At 35.2% G+C, this 21932-nt stretch overlaps 1 protein-coding gene across 1 annotated transcript in view; it reads right to left on the reverse strand.

The window, feature by feature from the left end:
- Positions 1-556: 556 nt before the first annotated feature.
- Positions 557-21932, reverse strand: part of HAT1 (histone acetyltransferase 1) — a 38175-nt gene continuing 16799 nt past the window's right edge. Inside the window, exons 5-11 of the mRNA XM_052635680.1 lie at positions 18293-18472; positions 17906-18027; positions 17301-17405; positions 16874-16980; positions 9904-10055; positions 7149-7265; positions 557-780 (exon numbers count right to left, since the gene is read on the reverse strand). Of these exons, the coding sequence (XP_052491640.1) occupies positions 613-780; positions 7149-7265; positions 9904-10055; positions 16874-16980; positions 17301-17405; positions 17906-18027; positions 18293-18472 (951 nt within the window). The 3' untranslated portion in view covers positions 557-612. The remainder of the gene's footprint in view (positions 781-7148; positions 7266-9903; positions 10056-16873; positions 16981-17300; positions 17406-17905; positions 18028-18292; positions 18473-21932) is intronic.

Here is a 21932-nt window from a genome sequence, read left to right on the forward strand (position 1 = left end):
AATAAAATGTTTATGGCAACTTCTGAATTATCTTCAATTAATATTTGGTGCCAAACATCTAGGTTTCAGGCTGTATTCAGTTTCCCTTCTCTCTCTTACCCACGCTACTCCTAACAAGTGGTTAATGGTTTATTTAAAACAGTTCTACTTTAAGAACATTTTCTACTTAGAAAAATCACATAGCAAGACCAAGATTACTAGGAAGACATTAAAGAAATGTGTTAAAAGCTTAGAAGCAAAGTGTGGGAGGAATAATAAAAGCTTAAAACCTAAAGGTTTTTAACAAGATGGAAGAAGTTAATCATAAGTATTCAAGAATCATATCAGCACACATTAACATATCACAACTAAGCATTTATTACACTATTTAAGAAGGGAAGTAACTGCAGTGGTATTTCAGAAGCTATATCTTTTTTAATGTAATATATGCTCATAAACTCTAAACAGTATTTTAAAATATACAATCTCTCCAAAAGAAAATATTCAACTAAAGATAGATAACTTTTAATGTAAGCAAAATGTTACAAGATTTTTTAAAATTAAAGTCAACATCTGATTTTCACAACACATGTACAGAAATCTGCAAACTTTCTGTACAGAAAAGTAGAACCTCTACTCTTGAGCGAGGCGTTCAATGACACGTCGATAGTCTTCCACGAGTTCCTGAAAGCTTTCTTCCAGCTGTTCATGTTGCATGCTTATTTCTATCTGGTTCATCTGGTTTGTCAGTTCTTCCGGTCTGAGACATTTTCTCATTTTAGCAAGATCTCTCTGTTTTTTCTAAGTAACAAACACAATTATTGGTTAGACTAAGAAAGCTGATATAAAAAAATATGTCTCTAGTGTTAATAATAGTAGGAATATGCCCAAATCTATCCCATATTCCTTTTTAAGGAAGCCTAAACATAATGTTAACATGAATCACAAGCCCTCTAAAAAGAGGGTTCCAAAAGACATGGAATTTGTATCAATTAATGGTAAATATAGGTATGTAAGTGAGAGCCCCCTCTCCAAAACATAATAAAGAACTGGCCAGTACAGATACTCAAATATTTCTTTAATAAATAAGGTACTGTAACTGAAGACAGACAACTGAAATTAAGTGCTATTATTTCATCGATTTAATCATTAATTACATTAATCTTAATTCCAAGCTGGCTTCTTCTGCCACTATTATTTCTGAGCTCCCTTACCCAGCAATGTATTTATGGATCACATATTAATTTTACCATAAACTGTTCGGAGAGTTTCAGGAAGATAAGCCAAAAACGGTCACACTTTAAAAAACAGTATTAACTAGCATTCATTGAGTCTCTACTGTCTAGACATACATTATCTTATTAAACCCTCTCCATTTCACTAAGAAGGAAAACTACGATTTGTCAGGAAACTGAGATTTGCACCACCCTAAGAATCTGGTAACAACTTTTAGACAGGTCACTATCAGAACAATATGATTAGTATGCTGAGGATGGGACTGGAGGGGACCAAGTTAGCAGTTAGTTTAAGAATTCAAGAGATGATTTAAGCCTAGACCAAGTCTGCTTAGTAACAGACTAAGCAGAGATGGAAGGTACAGAACAGATTTAGGGAAGAAAACATTGGATGATGTGGGGAAAGAATGCAGAATGACTTCCAAGATTCCTAGGTGGGTGGCAATACTGCATTATATAAAACACTGTAATATATGAAACTTCCATACATTTTCGACTTCCCTGGTAGCTCAGCTGGTAAAGAATCCACCTGAAATGCAGGAGACTCTGTTTCGATTCCTGGGTCATAAAGATCTGCTGGAGAAGGGATAGGCTCCCCACTCCAGTATTCTTGGCCTTCCCTGGTGGCTCAGACAATAAAGAATCTGCCTGCAATGCAGGAAACCTGGGTCCGATCCCTGGGTTGGGAAGATCCCCTAGAGAAGAAACAGCTACCCACTCCAGTATTCTGACCTGGAGAATTCCATGGACAGAGGAGCCTGCAGGCTACAGTCCACGGTCGCAAAGAGGTGGACACAACAGAGCGACTTTCGCTTTCATACATTTTGGATAAACTGTTCTAGATTATATCCTCTTAAGCATTTAATAAAGAGCTAACTTTATATAGAGATCAGAAATCACATATATTAACTCATGTAATCCTAAAAACTATGAGACAGGTACTATAACTTTCTTCAATCGATAAAGAAAAAAAAAGGTGCAGGTGTTAAAAATAACTTGTCATAGAGGCAGGCAGTAAGCCGAGAAGCCAGGATCCAACCCCTAATGATCTAATTAGAAGTCCATATTCTGAATTCCATAACTGCCTACCAAATACAATTTAAAAAAACACCTAAAACCCTGAAAACAGTATCTTAACTCCATCCTAAAAACTAATAAATGTCTCTCAAAGGAAACCCTAATAGTTTTGGAATACAAGACATGCAATGCTTCTCAAACTTAAATGTGCACAAAGATCAACTGGGAACCTTGTTAAAATTAAAATGCAGGTTCTCATTCAGTAGGTCTGGAGTGGGGTGAGAGTCTGAGGTTCTAAAAAGTGCTCCTGGATGATGTTAATGTTGCTGACTTAGTGTGTGAGATTCTTAGTTTGACAACCAGGGATTGAACCCATGGCCCCTGCAGTGGAAGCACAATCTTAATCACTGGATCACCAGAGAATTCCCAGTGTTGCTGATCTTCTAATCACATTGTGAATAGTAGTTCTAGAGAAGTAATGAAAATTCAGATTTATTACTCCCAAGGCCTGAAAGGACAGTATATTCCTTACTCTTCAATCATGTGGATAATAAATGCTTTGTTTCTGCTGTGAAAGTTACTTTTTTTTTTGCCAAGAGGCACAACTGCCTCTTGGCGGCACCCAAGTTAAGGAAACGGCTCAGGAACTAAAAGGTAATGCATCGAAAAATTATCATGGAATGTTATAAGAAAAACAATTATTCTTCTAAACTGCTAACCAGTTATAACATTTATAAAATAATCTAACCCCATTGCTTGAATATGCCTCCAATCATATTAAATTCTCGTATACAACAGAACCATCATTTCAATTCTTAAATATTCTTAACTATCAATTCTGCTACAAATAACCTACAGAATGAATCATGTGCCACTGACATACTGTTTTAAATTAACTTGTTTTAAAACTCAACATTAAGAAAACTAAGATCATGGTATCTGGTCCCATCATGGCAAACAGAAGAGGAAAAAGTCGAAACAGTACAGATTTTATTTTCTTGGGCTCCAAAATCACTGCAGACAGTGACTGCAGCCCTGCAAGTAAAAGATGCTTGCTCCTTGGAAGGAAAGCTATGACAAAACCAGACACCTTAATAAAAAGCAGAGACATCACTTTGCTGACAAATGTAGAATGTAAGAACTGGACAATAAAGAAGGCTAAGCACTGAAGAACTGATGCTTTTGAACTGTGGTGCTAGAGAAGACTCTTGAGAGTCCCTTGGACTGCAAGATCAAACCAATCAATCCTAAAGGAAATCAACCCTGAATATTCATTGCAAAGACTGATGGCAAAGCTGAAGCTCCAATACTTTGGCCACCTGATGTGAAGAGCTGACTCACTGGGAAAGATCCTGATGCTGGGAAAGACTGAAGGCAAAAGGAGAGGGAGGCAGCAGAGGATGAGATGGTTAGACAGCATCACTGACTCAATGGACATGAATCTGAGCAAACTCCAGGAGATAGCGAACAATAGGGAACCCTGGTGAACAGTCCATGGGGTCACAAAGAGTCAGGCACAACTTAGTGACTGAACAAAAACAACAGATCTCTTAAGAGTGTTTACTTCCCCTGTTTATCTCCCCCTTCACTGCCACCTTCAGTTTCACTGTCAGTTTTTCTCAGATTTATTGACATGGCAATACATCTCTGAATTAAGTTTAAGAGCTCTAAGTACCTAGGAATAAAAAATACATGTACTAGCTTTATGGAAAACTATGAAACTATTATAGAAGTTCCTCACGAGCACGTAAACTATGGTTCATTTTTTAAAATAAGTTATTTGAGCTATTTGTTTTACTGATTTTAATATTCTTAAAACTGTGTATGTATACTGCTTTGTATATGTAGGAAATATTATAAATTCATCTTTTAAACCGTGCTTAAAAAAAAAAACTTAAAAAGCTAATTCCTTCATAGATTAAGGCTGTGGATAATTTTAATTAATGCAGAAAAGTTAATTGAAGATCATATTAGTGTCAGTTTATTTAAGGCCCAAAAAACAATCTCTTCTTGCCTAGTTTTCAGAGGTTCCAAGAAGGTTTACAAATATCTCAAAAATTCCACCACCTTTAAGAGTGCCTTAATTTCCATCTGCTCAACCAGTCTCTTTTGTGAACTACAGAAATAAGGTTCTTTTGCAAGAATTTAAAAATAATAATGGTGTGGAGACATATAACAAGTCCTAAGACTTATCGAAATGTTATCTTTAAGAACATGCACACTGGATTGTATTTCTTTCTCTTCAGTTCCTCACTATGGAGTATTTCCATTTTAGAGAAGAGAAGCCTAACACCCAGATTTTAATAAACTCTCAACACACACAATTTGTAAAAGTTAAAACTAGACCTCAAAATTGAGTTTTCTGATTCCAAATCCAATGCTATTATAACAATGATTCTAAATTTTGTACTTGCAAACCAATTATGAATTAAAATATGCCTATGAAACAATATAAGAATTTAAATGCTAAAACCAAGCAGCTGCACCAACTTCTTTTTTCTTTATTCAAATTGTTCAAATTTATCTTTCCTTGAACACCTGAAAATTACTTCTGTACTAAAGAATTTCTTTTTGTGCTTTTAAAATGATTCTAGTTAATACAAATTATTTTTATCCCTTCTTGGCACTGATACAAATAAATTATCAGTGAAGAACTTTTAAAGTAAGGTACAACTACTTCTAATATCTACCCAAAAAAATTTCTTAGTGGGACTAAACCGATATGGAAATTTAAGCCCTTAAAAAAAGGCAGCACAGAATTGGTGGATTGCTATCAATAAACAATTCCATTCCTCCGAAATAACTTAAGACAATCTAAGTTACACTTTCTTATCATAAAATGTGTTAAAGTATAACATAAATTCTAGATTCCAAACTTTCCCCATTTGCCATATAAAGATTTTTTAAAAATTCAAAATCACACTCAGTATTAAGCAATTTTACTTTATTCTTAAATATACTTTTGCATTTGAGAATGCTGTGATAGCACAGCACAGTATACAAGTATCAGCTTGGAATGGCAAATTGGAGAAAACCATCTACACACATTCAACAAAGGAATCTTCTAACTCTTCCCTTGCATATAGGGCATTCAACTATTTCTAGGCTTTTACCAAGTATGTGGTAGGTTTTCTATCACCCTGCGGCTATCAACCCAGATCAAGATTTCTTGGTTTTCTCAATGAGACAGAATACTAGATAACTAAACTCATTAAAATTGGGATACTATAAATAAGGTTTGAGCAAGTATCTAAAGAATTTAATATTTTGTATGAGTGCGATTTTAGCTGTTAAGAATTTAAATAGTTTAATAACCAGTTTTTGGTCATCTTTTAGAAAAGGTGAACTTGCTAGACAGGTGAGGATACTTAATAATATTAAAAAAATCATTATTCTTAAGCGTAGACAATACTTGCTTTTATGAACTACAGATATTCCCATTATTTGGCATAACTTCATGACTGCTATTTATACTTAGAAATCATCTTTTATTTGCTGCATCTGCCTATATAAAATATCACAAGTATCTGAGATACATAATTTAATAAATTACTAAAAGTTTTAATACTCTTAAATGTTGTCATGCTAACATCTAATTATATTGTTCTATATGCCCCATTTCATCATAAAGAAATTTTCCAGCTAACAAGTTAATATTAAAGATCAAAATCTTTGGAAAGTACCATTTCTACCAATTTTCTGAAGTTTCTGAGTTGACAAACAAAGATTGATAAAGAATAAAATGTTATTTCTGACAAATTTTGGGGAATAGTTGTTATAATTTATTACAACCTGTTATATGCAGATGGTAGTTCCTAAGTTAGAAAATCAATTAAATTGATTAGGCATTCCATTAATTGCTTAATAAAATGGCACTATGAAGAAAAAATATATGAATTCCAGACACAAGGATTTATATATCAGGCAAATAATTATTTTTATATTCAGAATGTGCTATATTTAGAATTATAATAAATTAAGAAATAGTTACATTGCAAACAAGATGTGATAAAGGAAAAAACCTGAGATTCAACGAGTACTGCAACCCTATATACCATTAACACTCAAAATCTATGATAAAGAAAACGGATTAACTTAGAAAAATCATAAAAATCATAACTATACACTTGATATATTTACTCATTATTAACTGACCTTCTTCTTATACCTTAAGACAGATCCAAATTTGTCATTCATGTTTCCAACTATGGTGCTGTATAAGCCTCAGGTATAGTACATACAAATGCAGCACTCAGTAATTAGTTGTTAAATAAATGAATATTCTCTCCAATCAGATTACTGCCCAACTACAAGAATCACAAATCTTCCTCCACACAAGTGCATGGACAATATCTACCTTAATAATGGCCAAAAGATGAGGAGGCCAGACCTGATCTAGGAGGGGAATATTTTTGAGTTAAAGGAAAATAAAGGAGATGAAAAAAAAGCAGGGGGTAAAGGAGCAAGAACAATGACAAAACAGGTAAACAACACTAAGTTGCGATTTCAGCTATGGTCAAGTACAGGGGTTACAAAAAGCAACCAAGGCCATATTTAGGAAGAAAGAAGCAAATGTAAGCAGAATATAGGGACAAATAAAACAATGGAAAAAAAAACAAGATAATCTGTTAGGGAAGATTCTGGGCATTCAGTTTTTTAAAAGATGCATACAAATAAAAAAATAACCACGAGTAAACTATCCTTGGGATTAGTTTTTAAGTGAATGGAAACATCTACAGTTTACACTGGAAAATTATGACAGGGAGAATTCTTATAACTAACTGGAAGAATATTTTCACTTTTGTAAAGTTAATTTAGCAGAATGATTTGGACTCTCCCACACATTGGTATTTGCTAGATATTCTTCATTTTCAACAGTGACAAGAATATAATGTTTAAGACTCTTCAAAGTCCTACCTTATATGGGCTAATTAGTCTTCTTTTAATATCCAGTCTATAGCTTCTGTATTGTTCAGCATCACTCATGTCAGTTACCAGTAGTCGAAGAATTTCATAAACCCGTCTAGCATGTTGCTAATAAACCAAAGAAGAACATGAACATTTCAAATTACAAATAGTAACACCTTCCCAAAAGAACACATCATATTCTGAATAACTGCCAGAGGCCAGAAATTGTGCTTGGTGCCAGACAAAAAGCAATAAAAGATAGTCTCTGCCCTCAAGAAGGCAAGTAGTCTACTGTGTAACACAAATGAATGAGGTATGGTTAATTTCACGATAGAAATGTGCACAGGACACTACAGCAGCACAGCCTGAGAATGGGGGAACAATGTTAGAAGAGGATTCCTGGGGGAATAAAACCTGAGTGAATCTTAGAGGAAAGGGAGCATGCTGTTCTTAAAACAGGGCAGGGCACTATATGTGTGTGCATGTCTCACATACACACGTGCAGAAGTAGTTTAACACTGCTGGGACACAAATGAAAATGGTAGCGAAAGAGTAAGGAGACCAACCAGAAAGCTCAGTTATTAAATCAGGCAAAAAATGATGATGGTATTAACTGAGACAGCACAAACAGTAATACTAAGGGGACAAGAATTCTAGAAATAAAGAGGAGGAAGACTGTGGCGGAGGGTATGGAATGACAGTGAGATTTTCACAGAGTAGGAGAGATTTAGGAGCCAAGAGAACATATAAATCTGAAGAAAATTCTAGACCAAGGACAAGGATTTAAGCAATATCAATATAGAGTTTAAACCTTAAGACTGGTTAATGGTCAAGACAGTCCAAGGAAAACACACACAGTGAAGACAGGGGTGTGTGTGTGGGGAGGGGAGGTCAGAAGCCTGCAGTATAGTGCCAGTTAATGAGCAGACAAAAAACAGTCAAGAAAAATATGCAAAAAATCAGGAAGTTGTGGTAACACTGAAGCCAAAGGAGTAGGCCTATAGTTTTCCTATTTCTGTCATTTCACTTATTTATTGGGAGTGAGGAAGAGGTCAGGTATATATAGGTTAAGATAATACTGAAATTTCTGGAAAAAACACCTGAACTGAGCCTGAAAAATGTACTACCTGGCCAGGCAAAGATGAAGAAACTGGAGAAGGGGGTGTCAGGGCAAAGGGAATAGTTGATATACAGGTGCATAAAAGGAGTAACTCTTGCCTGGAGAATCCCATGGACGGAGGAGCCTGGTAGGCTGCAGTCCATGGGGTCGCTAAGAGCCGGACACGACTGAGCAACTTCACTTTCACTTTTCACTTTCATGCATTGGAGAAGGAAATGGCAACCCACTCCAGTGTTCTTGCCTGGAGAATCCCAAGGACGGCGGAGCCTGGTGGGCTGCCGTCTATGGGGTCGCACAGAGTCGGACACGACTGAAGCGACTTAGCAGCAGCAGCAAAAGGAGTAAAGCTGTAGCACAGCTGGGAACCGGCAAGAGGTGCAGTAGAGCCAAAGCATATGGGAAAGCGGGAGGAAGCTGAGGCGAGCAAGGCAGGCACGGGCCAGATGATGCTGGTGTCTGTATGCCATACTGAGGAGCTTTAATCTCAGTAATAATGTGTTCATATTCTCTTTCTCTTGAAAGCTGAGCTATTAAATAAATTCTAGTTAATTAAAGGTTTAATACAGTCTGAGATATAAATTATTTCTAAATCTTAAAACCATGAACCCATTAAAGTGTTTTTATGCAGGAGAAGATGGAAAGTTTCAATTCAAATTGTTTGTTGAAGGTCAGTGACCAGTGAACGTTTGGCATAGTTTTGGACCTCAGGAGGAAAATCTGGATTACAGATGTTAACAGATGAGCTCTCTCAGGCAGAATTAAGTAGAATGAGAAAAAATGAGGATTGGATAAAAAAACTCTGGGGAAGAATTGTATTTAGGGAGCATACAAAAATGTAGAAGCCAGTGACAATATCTCAAAAAAGATAAGCATGGTGGTTCACTGAAAAGCTAGGAACTGCAGTGCCTTAGAAGCCAGGGGAGGGGAGGTCAACGGCACCAAGTACTAGTCCTCATTACTGGAATACTCTTCATCCCTCATACTTTTATATTCCAAAACCTACCCACTGTTCAAGGCTTAGATCAAATGTATTCCCACTATGAAATATTTTGATTTCTTGCTAACATAAATATAATAATTTCCTCTGAATTCCTATATTATTTGTCTGTACTTAAGATATTTATTACTTTAAAATCCAAACAAATACATCTAGAAGTATAAAAAGTGAAAATTATATGTTTTATTCTAATCCTCCTCCCATCAATATAGTCTCCAGGGGCACTAACTACTTTACCAGTTTAAATAAACATTTTCTTGTTATACTTAATGCAGCCATGAAGTCAATTATCTTTCCATTCTATTAATGAGAAAATTGAGGCACAAGGAAGTAAACTAAATTGCCCTAAGAGCAAGTGGTAAAGCCAGATTTGATCCTGGCCAATCTGGCCTCAGGGCCTGTATTTTTTTTTCTTTTTCTTTTTTGGCATGTGGGATCTCAGTTCCCTGACCAGAGATCAAACCCACGCCTGCTGCAGTGGAAATGCGGTCTTAACCACTGAACCACCAGGCAGGTCCCAGGGCCTGTATTCTTAACCACTGCTACTTCCTACACATGTATTCTTAATGTATTTGCAACATTTAAATTATGTACTTAAATGATTTTTTTCAAAATTTAAATGCTTTCCTTCTACAGAATAAAAATACCTTATTTATTTTGAACTTCTGTTGAGCCTCTATTGCCATATCTTCACTGAATCCTTGCATTAACTTTTCCCGGGAAAAACAGGGCAAATCTTGACAAAACTTCACAAGCACAAAGTCTCTCAATTTCACATAGCTTTTGGATGGATCTTCCGCTAAAGAAAGAAAGCAGAATAACATTTCCCTTATCCAGCATAATTTATTCATCATCTGCAACCTCAGTATACACACTAACCTTGGAAAGGCAAATATTCTTCAATGAATTATATAATACAAAAGTTACAATATGAAAGATTATAAATCAAATAATAGCACTACCATCTTTGTCAAATAAAGTTATAGGTACAATCCGTTTGCAAATAATACATATATATTATTTGTGAAATTAGAAACAACTCCTTTTCAAATATAATTTATTAATTTTTATTTTACAATATTATATTGATGTTGCCATACACTGACATGAATCTGCCACAGGTGTACATGTGTTCCCCATCCTGAACCCCCCTCCCACCTCCCTCCCCATCCCATCCCTCTGGGTCATCCCAGTGCACCAGCCCCAAGCACCCTGTATCATGCATCAAACCTGGACTGGCGATTTGTTTCACATATGATATTTTACATGTTTCAATGCCATTCTCCCATTAAATATAAATTTTTGACTAGTGTGTTGTCATATGTACCTTAGTTTCATTTTCAGTTAGAGCAGCTGTATACACAAGAGATTCAAGTTTGGATAATCAATTCCAAAAGCCATTTTCTGATAGCTAAGGGTTCCAAAGCTAAGTTTATAACTCCCTTATTTTAATCTAAGAAACTTCAAAGTCTTCTATGCTTCTTTAACCTAATTAAAAAAAAAAGTTCTTCCTTTTACAAAACACTCTTTTTCATTTAGAGAATATGATTTTGATTCTTTCTTCATTGCATCTGAGTAGCACAGGTCTTCCTTTACGTTTGTCTATGTTATCTACATTAGACTGAGTAGTGGATAGGGAAGATACCAAAACATACAGGCAGAAAAAACACTGCATAGTCAGAGAATGAGTGTGAGTCCCAGTTCTGTCATTCATAGATGAAGGACTTTAGGCAAATAATCTCATTTCTCTGAGCCCTCATTTTCTAATTAGTAGATGGTATAAACAAAGAATGTTGAAGTCTGAGCTAGCTCATGGGTCATAAAACAGTTTTGTTACAGTATCAATTCTCCACCAACTGTTCAATGCAATCCCTATCAAAATCCCAGCTGGCTTTTTTTTTATTGCAGAAATTAACAAACTCATCCTAAAATTGATAGGCAAGAAAATCAGAATAGCCAAAACAACCTTGAAAAAAGAACAAAAGTTAGAGGACTCACATTTCCTAATTTCAAAATTTACTCCAAAGCTACAGTAATCAAGACTGTGATACCAGTATAAAGATGGACATGTAGGTCAATGGGACTGAGTTGAGAGTTTAAAATAAACCCATACATTTTTGGTCCATTCATTTCTGAGAAGGGTGCCTTGACAATTCAATGAGGGAAAGAATAGTCTTTTAACAAATGGTACTTGGACAACTGGATCTCCATAAGCAAAAAGAATGAAGTTGGTTGGCCCCCCTTTCCTCACACAGTACACAAAAATTAACTCAAAACAGATCATAGACCTAAATGAAAATAGAGGAGTAAACCTTCAAGACCTTTGGTTAAGCAATGGTTTCTTAGATAACAGAACCAGAAGCACAAGCAACTAAGGAAAAAGTAAATAAACAGGGCTATATAAAAATTTATAACTTTTGTGCTTCAAGTGATAACCTTTAAGAAAATGACAAGATAACTTAGAGATGGGATAAAATATTCCCAAGTCATATATATGATATGTAACTGTAACCAGACTTTCTATATAAAAAACTTTGTAATTCAAATAAGAAAAGGTCAAATACCCACCACCCAATTAGAAAATGGGCAAAAAATCTAAATAGGAATTTCTCAAGACGATATAAATACATACAGTAAGCACATGAAAGGATGTTTAACATTATTAGCCAAAGGGAAATGCAAATCAAAACCACAATGAAATACCATTTCTTGTCCACTAGGATGACTAGAATAAAAAAGACAATAACAAGAATCAGCAAAGATGTGGATAAACTGAAATCCTCATCTACTTGCTGGTGGAAATATAAAATGGCACAGCCATTTTGGAAAACATTCTGGTGTTTCTTTAAAAGGGGAAACACAGTTACCAGATTTTCCACCATTTCCACTCTTAGGTATGTACCGAAGAGATATGAAAACACAAGTCCACACAAAAAACTGTACACGAATATTTATAATACCATTATTTAGAAGAGCCAAAAAGTAGAAACAACCCAAATATCCATCAACTGACAAATGGATAAATAAAATATAATATATTCATACAATGGAATAGTATTTGGCAATAAAGTACTAATGGATGCTCAAGGATGAACCTTGAAAACATAATGCCAAGTGAAAGAAGTCAATCATTCTATTGTACGATTCCAATGTCCAAAAGAGGCAAAACTACAGAGACAAAAAGTAAATTAATGGCTATGTAGCACTGGTGGGGGGTTGAAAGGGTAGGGAAATAAAGAGGAAAGAAGTGACTGCTAATGAGGACTGGGTTTCTTTTTGGGAGAATGAAATACTCCAAAATTAGGTTAAGGTGATGGCTGCACTGTAAACATGTTTTTGAAAAACTGAACACTTTAAATAAGAGAACTGTATGACATGTTAATGCTATCACAATAAAATTTTTATTAAAAAAAGTCTGAGCTAACGGTAATGTTTTATGATTGAGTCATTCATTCATTCAATCTATATGTACTAAATACTGTCTTTATACTTCTATGCAGCACTTCATATACATGTAATTATTAAGTAACATTATATGACTATGGCTTTAAGGTGGTAAAGTGAAATTCTGTCATGGCATCGGTTTGGTATGAAATTGAGATTAGGAATATACAGAAAATGAAATCAACAGTAAACCAAATAACAAATGCAGACCTACAGAAAATCACCAAATAAACATAACACTGTGACTAGTTACTTTGTCTAATTCTTCAGTCTTTTCCTTATTAATCTAGTCACATCATGCAGTTATACAAGTCACCCAGAAACATGAAGGACATTCTGATTCTTCTCCTATGTGCTGCCACCAGTGGTTTTTTTTTCAACTACTACAATAACCTCCTTGTTTTCCTCACTTGTACTCTGCAGCTTTATAAAGTGTAAAATGGATCGACACAAACCTAAATTAAAACCATTCAAGTATACCAATGTAACTGTAATGTGTGTCTCAAAGAAAGGGAAGAGAGAGAACAGCTGAGGAAATACTGGCCAAAAACTTTCCAAATTTGATGAAAAAATTTTTATCTATACATCCAGGAAACTCAACAAGCTTCAATTAGGAAAAACATAGTGTTACGTATCTAAACACATCATAATCAAACTTCAACGTGAACTGAATGAAATGAAAGCACAATTTATGAAAATTTATATGATCAGTAAAACCAGTACTTGTATTTATATAATAATATTTAAGTATTATTTAGGTAGCTATATTAGAAAAAAAGGACATCAAATCAATAACCTAAGTTTCAATCTTAACTAGAAAGAGTAAATTAATCTCAAAGCAATAAGAAGAAAATAATAAAAGTTAAAGTGGAAATCAATGAAGTAGAAAACAAAACAAAAATTTTAATGAAAACACACCAAAACAATTCTGAAAAAGAACACAATGGACTTTCATTTCCCGATTTCAAAACTCAACATAAAGGTCGAGGCTCTGCTACCACTGGAGCCATGACGGCCCCAGAGAGCAAAAGCAAGGCCACCAAGGCTGGGCGAGGCGGCATTTCAGTCCCAAAGAGATCAGCAAACCCACGCTCACTGATGGTGAGTTTGCAGCAACCAGCCCTAGTCTGTGTTGTCTAGATGCTCACGGAGAGCAGGACGGTCTTCTGGGAGTGTGTGCCTCTGGGTCCCTGAGGCCCCACTTCTCTGCTCCATTCCCACCCACCTGGCCAAGGCCAGTACCCATTTCTAACTCTACTCATCAATCGTTTGAAGAACTGTCGGTTTAATTTACAGCCCCCTGGCAAAACAGGCTCCACAAATTCAACTTATGCATTTAACAGGCTCAACTTGACATTGCTGTTAAGGCAAAACAAAAAAAAAACCTCAGTAAGAAAACTACAATAAAAATATCAAGACAGTATGGTTCCAGCAGCACTACAGACACAGATAATTCGAGAGTCCAGAAACAAATCTTTTACGTTTACGGTCAACCTATTTTGAACAAAGGTACCAAGGCAATTCAGTAGAGGAAAAGATAGTCTTTTTAGCAAACTGCTGGAAAAACTGTATGATCACATATAAAGAAGATTAATTCAGAAACTTTCTGCACATAATGCACAAACTTTACCTCAAAACGGATCACAGATCTCAATACAAGAGACTGGGGATGGGGACTGACTGGGGACAGACATGAGGGAATCTTTTTATGGTGACAGAAATATTGTAAAACAGGCCACAAAACTAGGCAAGTATACTAAAAATACTGAACTGTATATACACTTAAAATGGATGAATTTAATGGTATGGAAATCAGACCTCAATAAAGCTGCTTTAATGAAATCTCTACTAAGTGACAAACTCTTAAGCAAGCATCTCTTGAAAAAAATGTTTTTGAAGTGCTAACAGCGACGCACATGCTTATCCACGTCTACCTGTTTCTGAACTGGTTTAGAAAAAAAGAACTGTGCTGCTAATATCAGTATAAAATAAAATTTAGTATGAGTGAAAGCTTAAGTATCTTAAGTAACTAATATCCCCTCAGAATTTTAGGGGAAAACACATCAAAGGTAAGAGAATTACAGTTGAGAAAAATCTAAAAAAATTCACACCACATTCTTATCTCTAATTTTCATATAAATTAAAAACTTGTGTAAAAAAAATTTCCACTCAGGTTTAAATAAGCCATTATAGACTAACAATATTTTGTTTATAGTTTCATATTAGTATAAGTGGCCAAGTCACCACTCCAACTTTAAGCACTTTAACTAAAGGTGTCAGCCTGAAAATGAACCTAAAATGACAACACCCATTAATTTGTGACATCCTTCAATTGCTTTGTTTCTATGCTACATAAGTGATGCATTTAAAAGATGAAATTTGCTTGGATATAAGTTGATAAGTTATACATGGGCTCAAAGCTTGAGTTTTTTTCCCAAGTTAAATATATCATCTACCAACATTAATACTCTTCTATCATTTAAAAAAACTCTTTTAACTCTTCATATTACAAAACATTTATAGATAAAATTCTAAAAAGCCATGTAACATATTCCAGTACTACATGGAATAGTTAAAGAACAGATTTAATTAACTCTTAATATACACTGATAGGTTAATAACACTGATATATAGCCTAGGATCAATTTCGACTGTCAAACGCAACTCTCTTTGCAATTCAGGAATAAATCATTGATTCTATATGTAAGGTCATATAACCAAGATGTGTTAAAACGCTGTGTATCTTATGATACTGACATCCTCCAAAGGAAAAATGGCACATGATATAAAGAACTGTTTTCCAGTATTTTACTTTAAGTGCTAAAAAAAGGGAATTCTCTGGCGGTTCAGTTGTTAGGACTTGACAGTTTCACTGCCAGGGCCAAAGTTAGATCCCTGGTCTGGGAAATAAGATCCTGCAAGTCATGAGGCATAATGTGCTAAAGAAAAGTGCTAAAAAAAGAAAATGGGTGGCAATTATACCACAAAAACTTATCCTGTAACATAGGCCATCAATGGTTAGGTTTGAATTTTTACTATATCTGGCTATATGTCAATTAAGCAAAAGGCCATCTCAGTATAAGGAATATTCTGGGTTGCAAAGGGAAATCCAGAGCCTGCAAAAAAATCCAACAAGTTTTAAAAATATGCAAAATAATGGATCTATACACAACTAAAACAACCAAAGAGAGAACTCTATCCTTTTTTTAAAAAGACCGAGAATGGAAATCTAAGAGAAATATCTTAATGAGAACAAATGTATCAGTGATTTTTAGTAATTTGCTAAGAAATGTTAACACTGAAAATAAAGGCCAATACCCAGTTTTCAAATTCAGGAATCCTTTAACATGTTCAGCATTTTCTCTTTAGAGACTTCAGTTTGCAATGAATAAAGGCTACCATTATTGATGACTCTTCACTGAGATTTAAGAAATAAAATTCTTTATCTGCTAATTGGCGCTAAGTATCAAGGACTTTATAGGCTGGAGTAGACAGAAGAAAGTGGTTAAGAGGCTTCACAGAAACAACCCCTGCTGGCACATTACCCACTAGAGAAGACAAAGACTACTTATGGAAACCCTAATCTCCAGACTAAAATCACCAAAAAGTCCCTTCATGTAGTACCAAGTCCAAGCTCTACAAGTAAACAGAAGCTAAACAACTTTCAGCTTAGCTAAAAAGAAGTGTTATTGATTGTGTAAAGTTTCTATAATTTTACAAGTCACTAAGCTAGTGAAAGTGTCAATTTATAACTTTTGATATAAACTAACTTTAGTAATTACTTCATCTCCCAAGTTCCCAAACCATTTAACAGTAACAATAAAGTTAGATGAAAAGATAAATCAACTTTATAAAATGCTTGAGAAATAGACTGAACAAACAGTCATACCATACTTGCAATATATATATATATATATTCCTGACCAAGATTTCCCATTTTATATTCAGTTCATTATCCTCAATTTGTTCAACTAATTAAGCACTTCATACTCAGAGATGCAATCCAATTTCACTAAGGGCTTATGATTTAAAATGAAACTTAAGTCATCTTTAAACAGCTCCAAAAAGACCTCAGGAGACTGCTGCTATTTAAAACAAAAGTTAATTCTGACAAAAACAAAATTAGTAAAGAAGAGATTTGGAAAAGCTTTTTCAGTAACAAAATTTACATACCTGTAATATCAAGAACAGAAGGAGATGCAATGTAGTATCTATGAACTGTTTCAAGAAGTTGAGCACCATGGCCTTGACCTTGAAATGGAGTCAATATCAGCATTTGACTATAGTAAAGAAATTATATTAAAATATTACAATCTGACCAGTTTACAGACTGCAAATCACTACAGTAATACAAACATTTTCAAGTTTGTGTAGTTTTTCAATCCATCTTTAAGAATTCCAAAAATCACTGAGACACTCAAAATTGTAAACATTTAATCTTCCAAACTGTTTCAAAAGGAACAATGAAATAAATCAGTACACAGCCAATGAATAATGGTGATTTTTTTTTAAAACAAATCAACACTATTACAGTATTAGAAACTTCAGCAGTTCCTTCTTCTGAAATAAAAGACAAGGCACGTGTTATACTGCCAATTACCTTACACGTGGCCGGGTTTTGTCTGGGTACACATAGTAATTATAGACTGTCATGTAGCCTACGGTCGCAAAGAGTGTAGCTCCATCCTTATTATACTTCTCAAATCTGCAGATAAAACAGAAAGCCAAGCAGGTCAATTACAGTCGCGCTCCCATGCAGTGTCCATTTTCTTTTCCATTCTCTGACTGAATTTTCAGTGTCAGCAAGCTACTCTGTGAGGGCCCAATGGGTACACCTGCTATGTTCTGAATATACAATTCACTTAATTGGTGTGCAGCAACTTGGATAAATCAGACCTCTTTACATCACTTCAGTGCACTTGCCTATTATAAAGATGAATAGGTGGCAAGTAAAAGAAAACACAGGCAAAGCTCATTTTACTGTTTAAGCCTACATTCAGAGCCCTAACGGACAACAGCATTTAATTCGGCTCTATTCTCAAGGTCTCCCAAAGCATAATGAAGGAAAACTCAAGCCTCATAAACAATAGTTTTTCTTTCCTGGGAAAAATATCATTATACTATCCCAATAATTGGGCTGCCACAATTAAAATGCTGGCTTTGTGGAGGTAATAAGGTCTACTGTTGCTTTAGAACTGTACTTACACTAGAAAGTAGTGCCATCTTTCATCATCCACGTCAATAAAGCTAGCAGTTTCAATAAACCACATCAAAAAGGTCTGAAGCCTTTCATGATATTCTCGAAAGCCTCTACATGTCATGTCAGCCTAGGGAAAAAGCCAGGAAAAGTCAGGTGAAACTCATCACAGAGGTAAGTAAAAGCCTGCAGAACACAAAACTATTCTGTGGGAAAATGTTTAGAAGTCTCAGATTAAGATGTGTACACAGACACACATACAAAACAGATCTTTGTTTTTATTGCTGACAAAGACTTGTTTCCTGAAGTTAGAATAAATCACTGAAAATAACACATCAAAACAGAACACGGGTTTCAGGCAAATTAAGTAAGGGAACATTTAGATCTATCTTTACCTTATAAATCTGAAAGGTAAAGTTTTCTCCTCCTGTTGGACTGAGAACAGAGTATGTGTGAAGTAAGGTTCCAAATGGCTTGAAATCAGCTTCTTTTTCCAGCAACGAAAGAAAATCATTCGTGTTTGTGCAAAATCCAGGTGGAATGATTTGTCTAATTTTGCCCTCAACATCATCTGCCTAAGGGATGGAGAGTAAAGGACACACACAGAAATTAATAACTCTGACCTAGTTGAATATGCTTAGTTTTTTTGAAAGGGACAAAATTCACAAAACTTTAATTCACAGTTAAACGAAAGAAGTGAACACATAGCAAATTGGGAAAGGATGAGTTTCATGTGTACAAGATACTGCCACAGAAATGTGAGATGAACACAAGTATAACACAGAAATAAAAAAGAGGAGGTGGGGAGTCTGAAATCAACTGCAAGAATGAATGCAACCCTACAGAAATCTCTAACATCATGTAGAAAAGGCTGACTACACCCCTTCAAGACAATTTGAACTGGCCAAAACAAAAGACTGCTTATTATTTTACATGGCTGCTTATTAAGTTACATGTGTCAAGAAGAGTATATTATTCAAGACATGAAAGGATCACAAGCAGTAGTGAGGTGAGGCTAGAGTCAGACCAAACAAACGGCAACCTCACCATGAGCAAGCAGGTCATTAACTCCCTGACACCAAAACTCAAAATTAAGATAATATTTAAAATATGCCCACTTAGGAAATACATAAATCATACGACTGGATATATTATCCACTCATCCTATAAGGTGACACAATTTTTACAGAGTTGGATTTGTGACAGTAAAAAGAGACAAGCCTGGACAACAAAATTAAACTCAGAGATTAAAATTACCCTTGTTAAACAACCTCGACGAATGTTAAACTATCAGCTGAGCAGACTTCATAATCCTTTTCAAAACCCCAAAAGACCACTTGATTGAATACATTTACTACTTCTCTTTAACCATGAATATTTGATGAAGTCTTACAATAAAGTATTACTGCTTCTCACCCGGCAATAAAACTTAATGAATTGGTCTCAACTTAACAAAACCTTATCCCTCAATACAGTCCCTAAAAGCCTGACATTACATTCAACAAAATGAGCTTGCATTCTATTCAAACTTTTTCCTGAACAATGAGGCCAGGTTTTTACTTAATGGAGTTTGCCGTGAGTTCAGCTGTAATGTTTGTATTGTATCTATTTCCACAAGGACTGACACAAGAACACTTTGTGTTAACTTACTAAGCAGCTCTTTCATACCGTTTACATGCATGATGGGTATTAGTTCTAAACCAAGACCCTTGCTACTTAGCATTCAAAACAGGGAAATTAAGATGCTTAGGACAAAATACACTACAAAAGGCTAATACAACATGCTACTAATTCCTGTCCTTTCAACCATCTTTTAACTAAGTAGAAGCAATGCACCTGCAGATGAATAGCACTTTATTATCATTCAGTTACATTTCAGGATAGAGAACCAGGGATGGAGTTTATTACAAACAAGTTTCATTTTCAATGCTCTGGTACACCAACATTTATATAGAACTTGTTTACAGCTATAAAAAAGAGCTATTATTTAAAAATATAGCTCTTCAACGTTTTACCCAACAGCTTATTTCTAACATGTACACCAGTGTGTACAATCCATTCATGCTCAAGGTTAGATGCACTACATTTGACAGAACTACTTTTGCTTATTTCTAAAGTACTATTTGATAAATATTTTCTCTTGAAACTGCTAACTAATATGAAGAGATGATCTTAAGCATATTTTATAGAATTTGTACAATTTCAACAATTGTAACAAGAAAGTGTAATAATAAGGGATAGGTCTAATATGTCTGTTGTGTGGCTATTAAAATCCAAAGTAGCAATGGGTAAAGGTAGTATTAATTCAAATTTTAAAAAGTCAAGAAACACTAGTTTTCAATAAAGAGGTTTATAATCTATCAGTTTAAAAGAAAACACTTCAAGACACATAGAGTATATATAATTTTAACTTTTAAAAATTTCCCCCAGTGTCATGTCTTCTCAATAAGGCACTGCAAAGCATGATCAAATAACTTCACATATCTGGCACTAAATGTACTTCAAAGATTTCTTTGAAACTCTAAGTTTCAAGTAGCAGTTCTGGTGGACTATAGAGCAGCCCAAAGATTTGAGCTCAACAAAGTTGAAAGATAGTTAATGTTTAACTTTCAGCCTTCGAAGGATACCTATTTATTGTAGTATTTTCAAATGAATATTTTGCTCTGGGCAAGTTTATACATTATTTTAAGAACTTTTACAGAGGAAAAGAGGGCCACGTTTAAAACTAAGTAATCTGTTAACATGTATTACACTAAAGAAAATGTATACCTATTGTATAAAATACGAAACATAAAACCAACAGCTCTTCAAAGGTGAATTCACAACTTTGTATCACTAAAGGAGAAATGTCTGCATTTCTCTATTAAATGGATTCTACTTTAATGGGGGGAAAAAAAATCCTGCAACTATCATATTTTACAGATCTACACTCTTTTCTAAAAGAATAAATTTATTTTAGTTCAGTTAAATATTCATCTATCATACTGGATTACTGGCCAGGTAACAGTTATCACTGGAGAAAATCCCCATGTAATCTTTTTAAATTGAATGTAGAATTAAACATTAACTGAAACTTACACAAGTTCCAATGCTTGTGGTTAAAGGTTTAGATTCTATTTCTGAAGATCACTGAAAAATTCCCTATATTCAAGAGTATTCTGGAGAAGGCAACGGCAACCCACTCCAGTACTCTTGCCTGGAAAATCCTATTGTCGGAGGAGGCTGGTAGGCTGGAGTCCACGCGGTCGCTAAGAGTTGGACATGACTGAGCAACTTCACTTTCACTTTTCACTTTCATGCATTGGAGAAGGAAATGGCAACCCACTCCAGTGTTCTTGCCTGGAGAATCCCAGGGATGGGGGAGCCTGGCGGGCTGCCATCTATGGGGTCACACAGAGTTGGACATGACTGAAGCGACTTAGCAGCAGCAGCAGCAGCAAGACTATCCTAAACTTTAATCAAAACTATATAGAAATACAGTTACGTGTGCTAAGTCACTCAATCATGTACGACTCTGTGCAACCCCATGGACTGTAGCCCACCAGGCTTCTCTGTCATGGGCCTCTCCAGGCAAGAGCACTGGAATGAGTTGCCATGCCCTCCTCCAGGGGGTCTTCCTGACCAAGGGATTGAACCCACATCTCTCATATCTCCTGCATTGGCCTGCAGGTTTTCCATCACTAGCGCCACCCAGGAAGCCCACAGTTATAGAAAGGATAAGAAATTAAGCTGATCAAGAATCTAGAGTACAGCATGATATGTTTAATTAATAAGGACATGCCTTACAACAACTGGCAATGTCTTTTTTTCCTAACAACTGGCAATGTCTTTTTAATAAGGAAAGCATAAAGGTAACCAACCCTTCTATTTAGGTCTTCTCTTAGGTGACTTAAGACGAAATGTTTTGGAGTATACTCTCTGTCTATGGTCATTTCAACTTCCAGTGTTCTATACACTGTTACATATCTGATGTTTCCATGAAGCAATTTTTACATTTCCTCATCACTGCATAAAGCAATGTGCCTGAGACTTAAA

This window comes from Budorcas taxicolor, chromosome 2 (assembly GCF_023091745.1).
Source record: "Budorcas taxicolor isolate Tak-1 chromosome 2, Takin1.1, whole genome shotgun sequence".
Lineage (NCBI taxonomy): Eukaryota > Metazoa > Chordata > Mammalia > Artiodactyla > Bovidae > Budorcas > Budorcas taxicolor.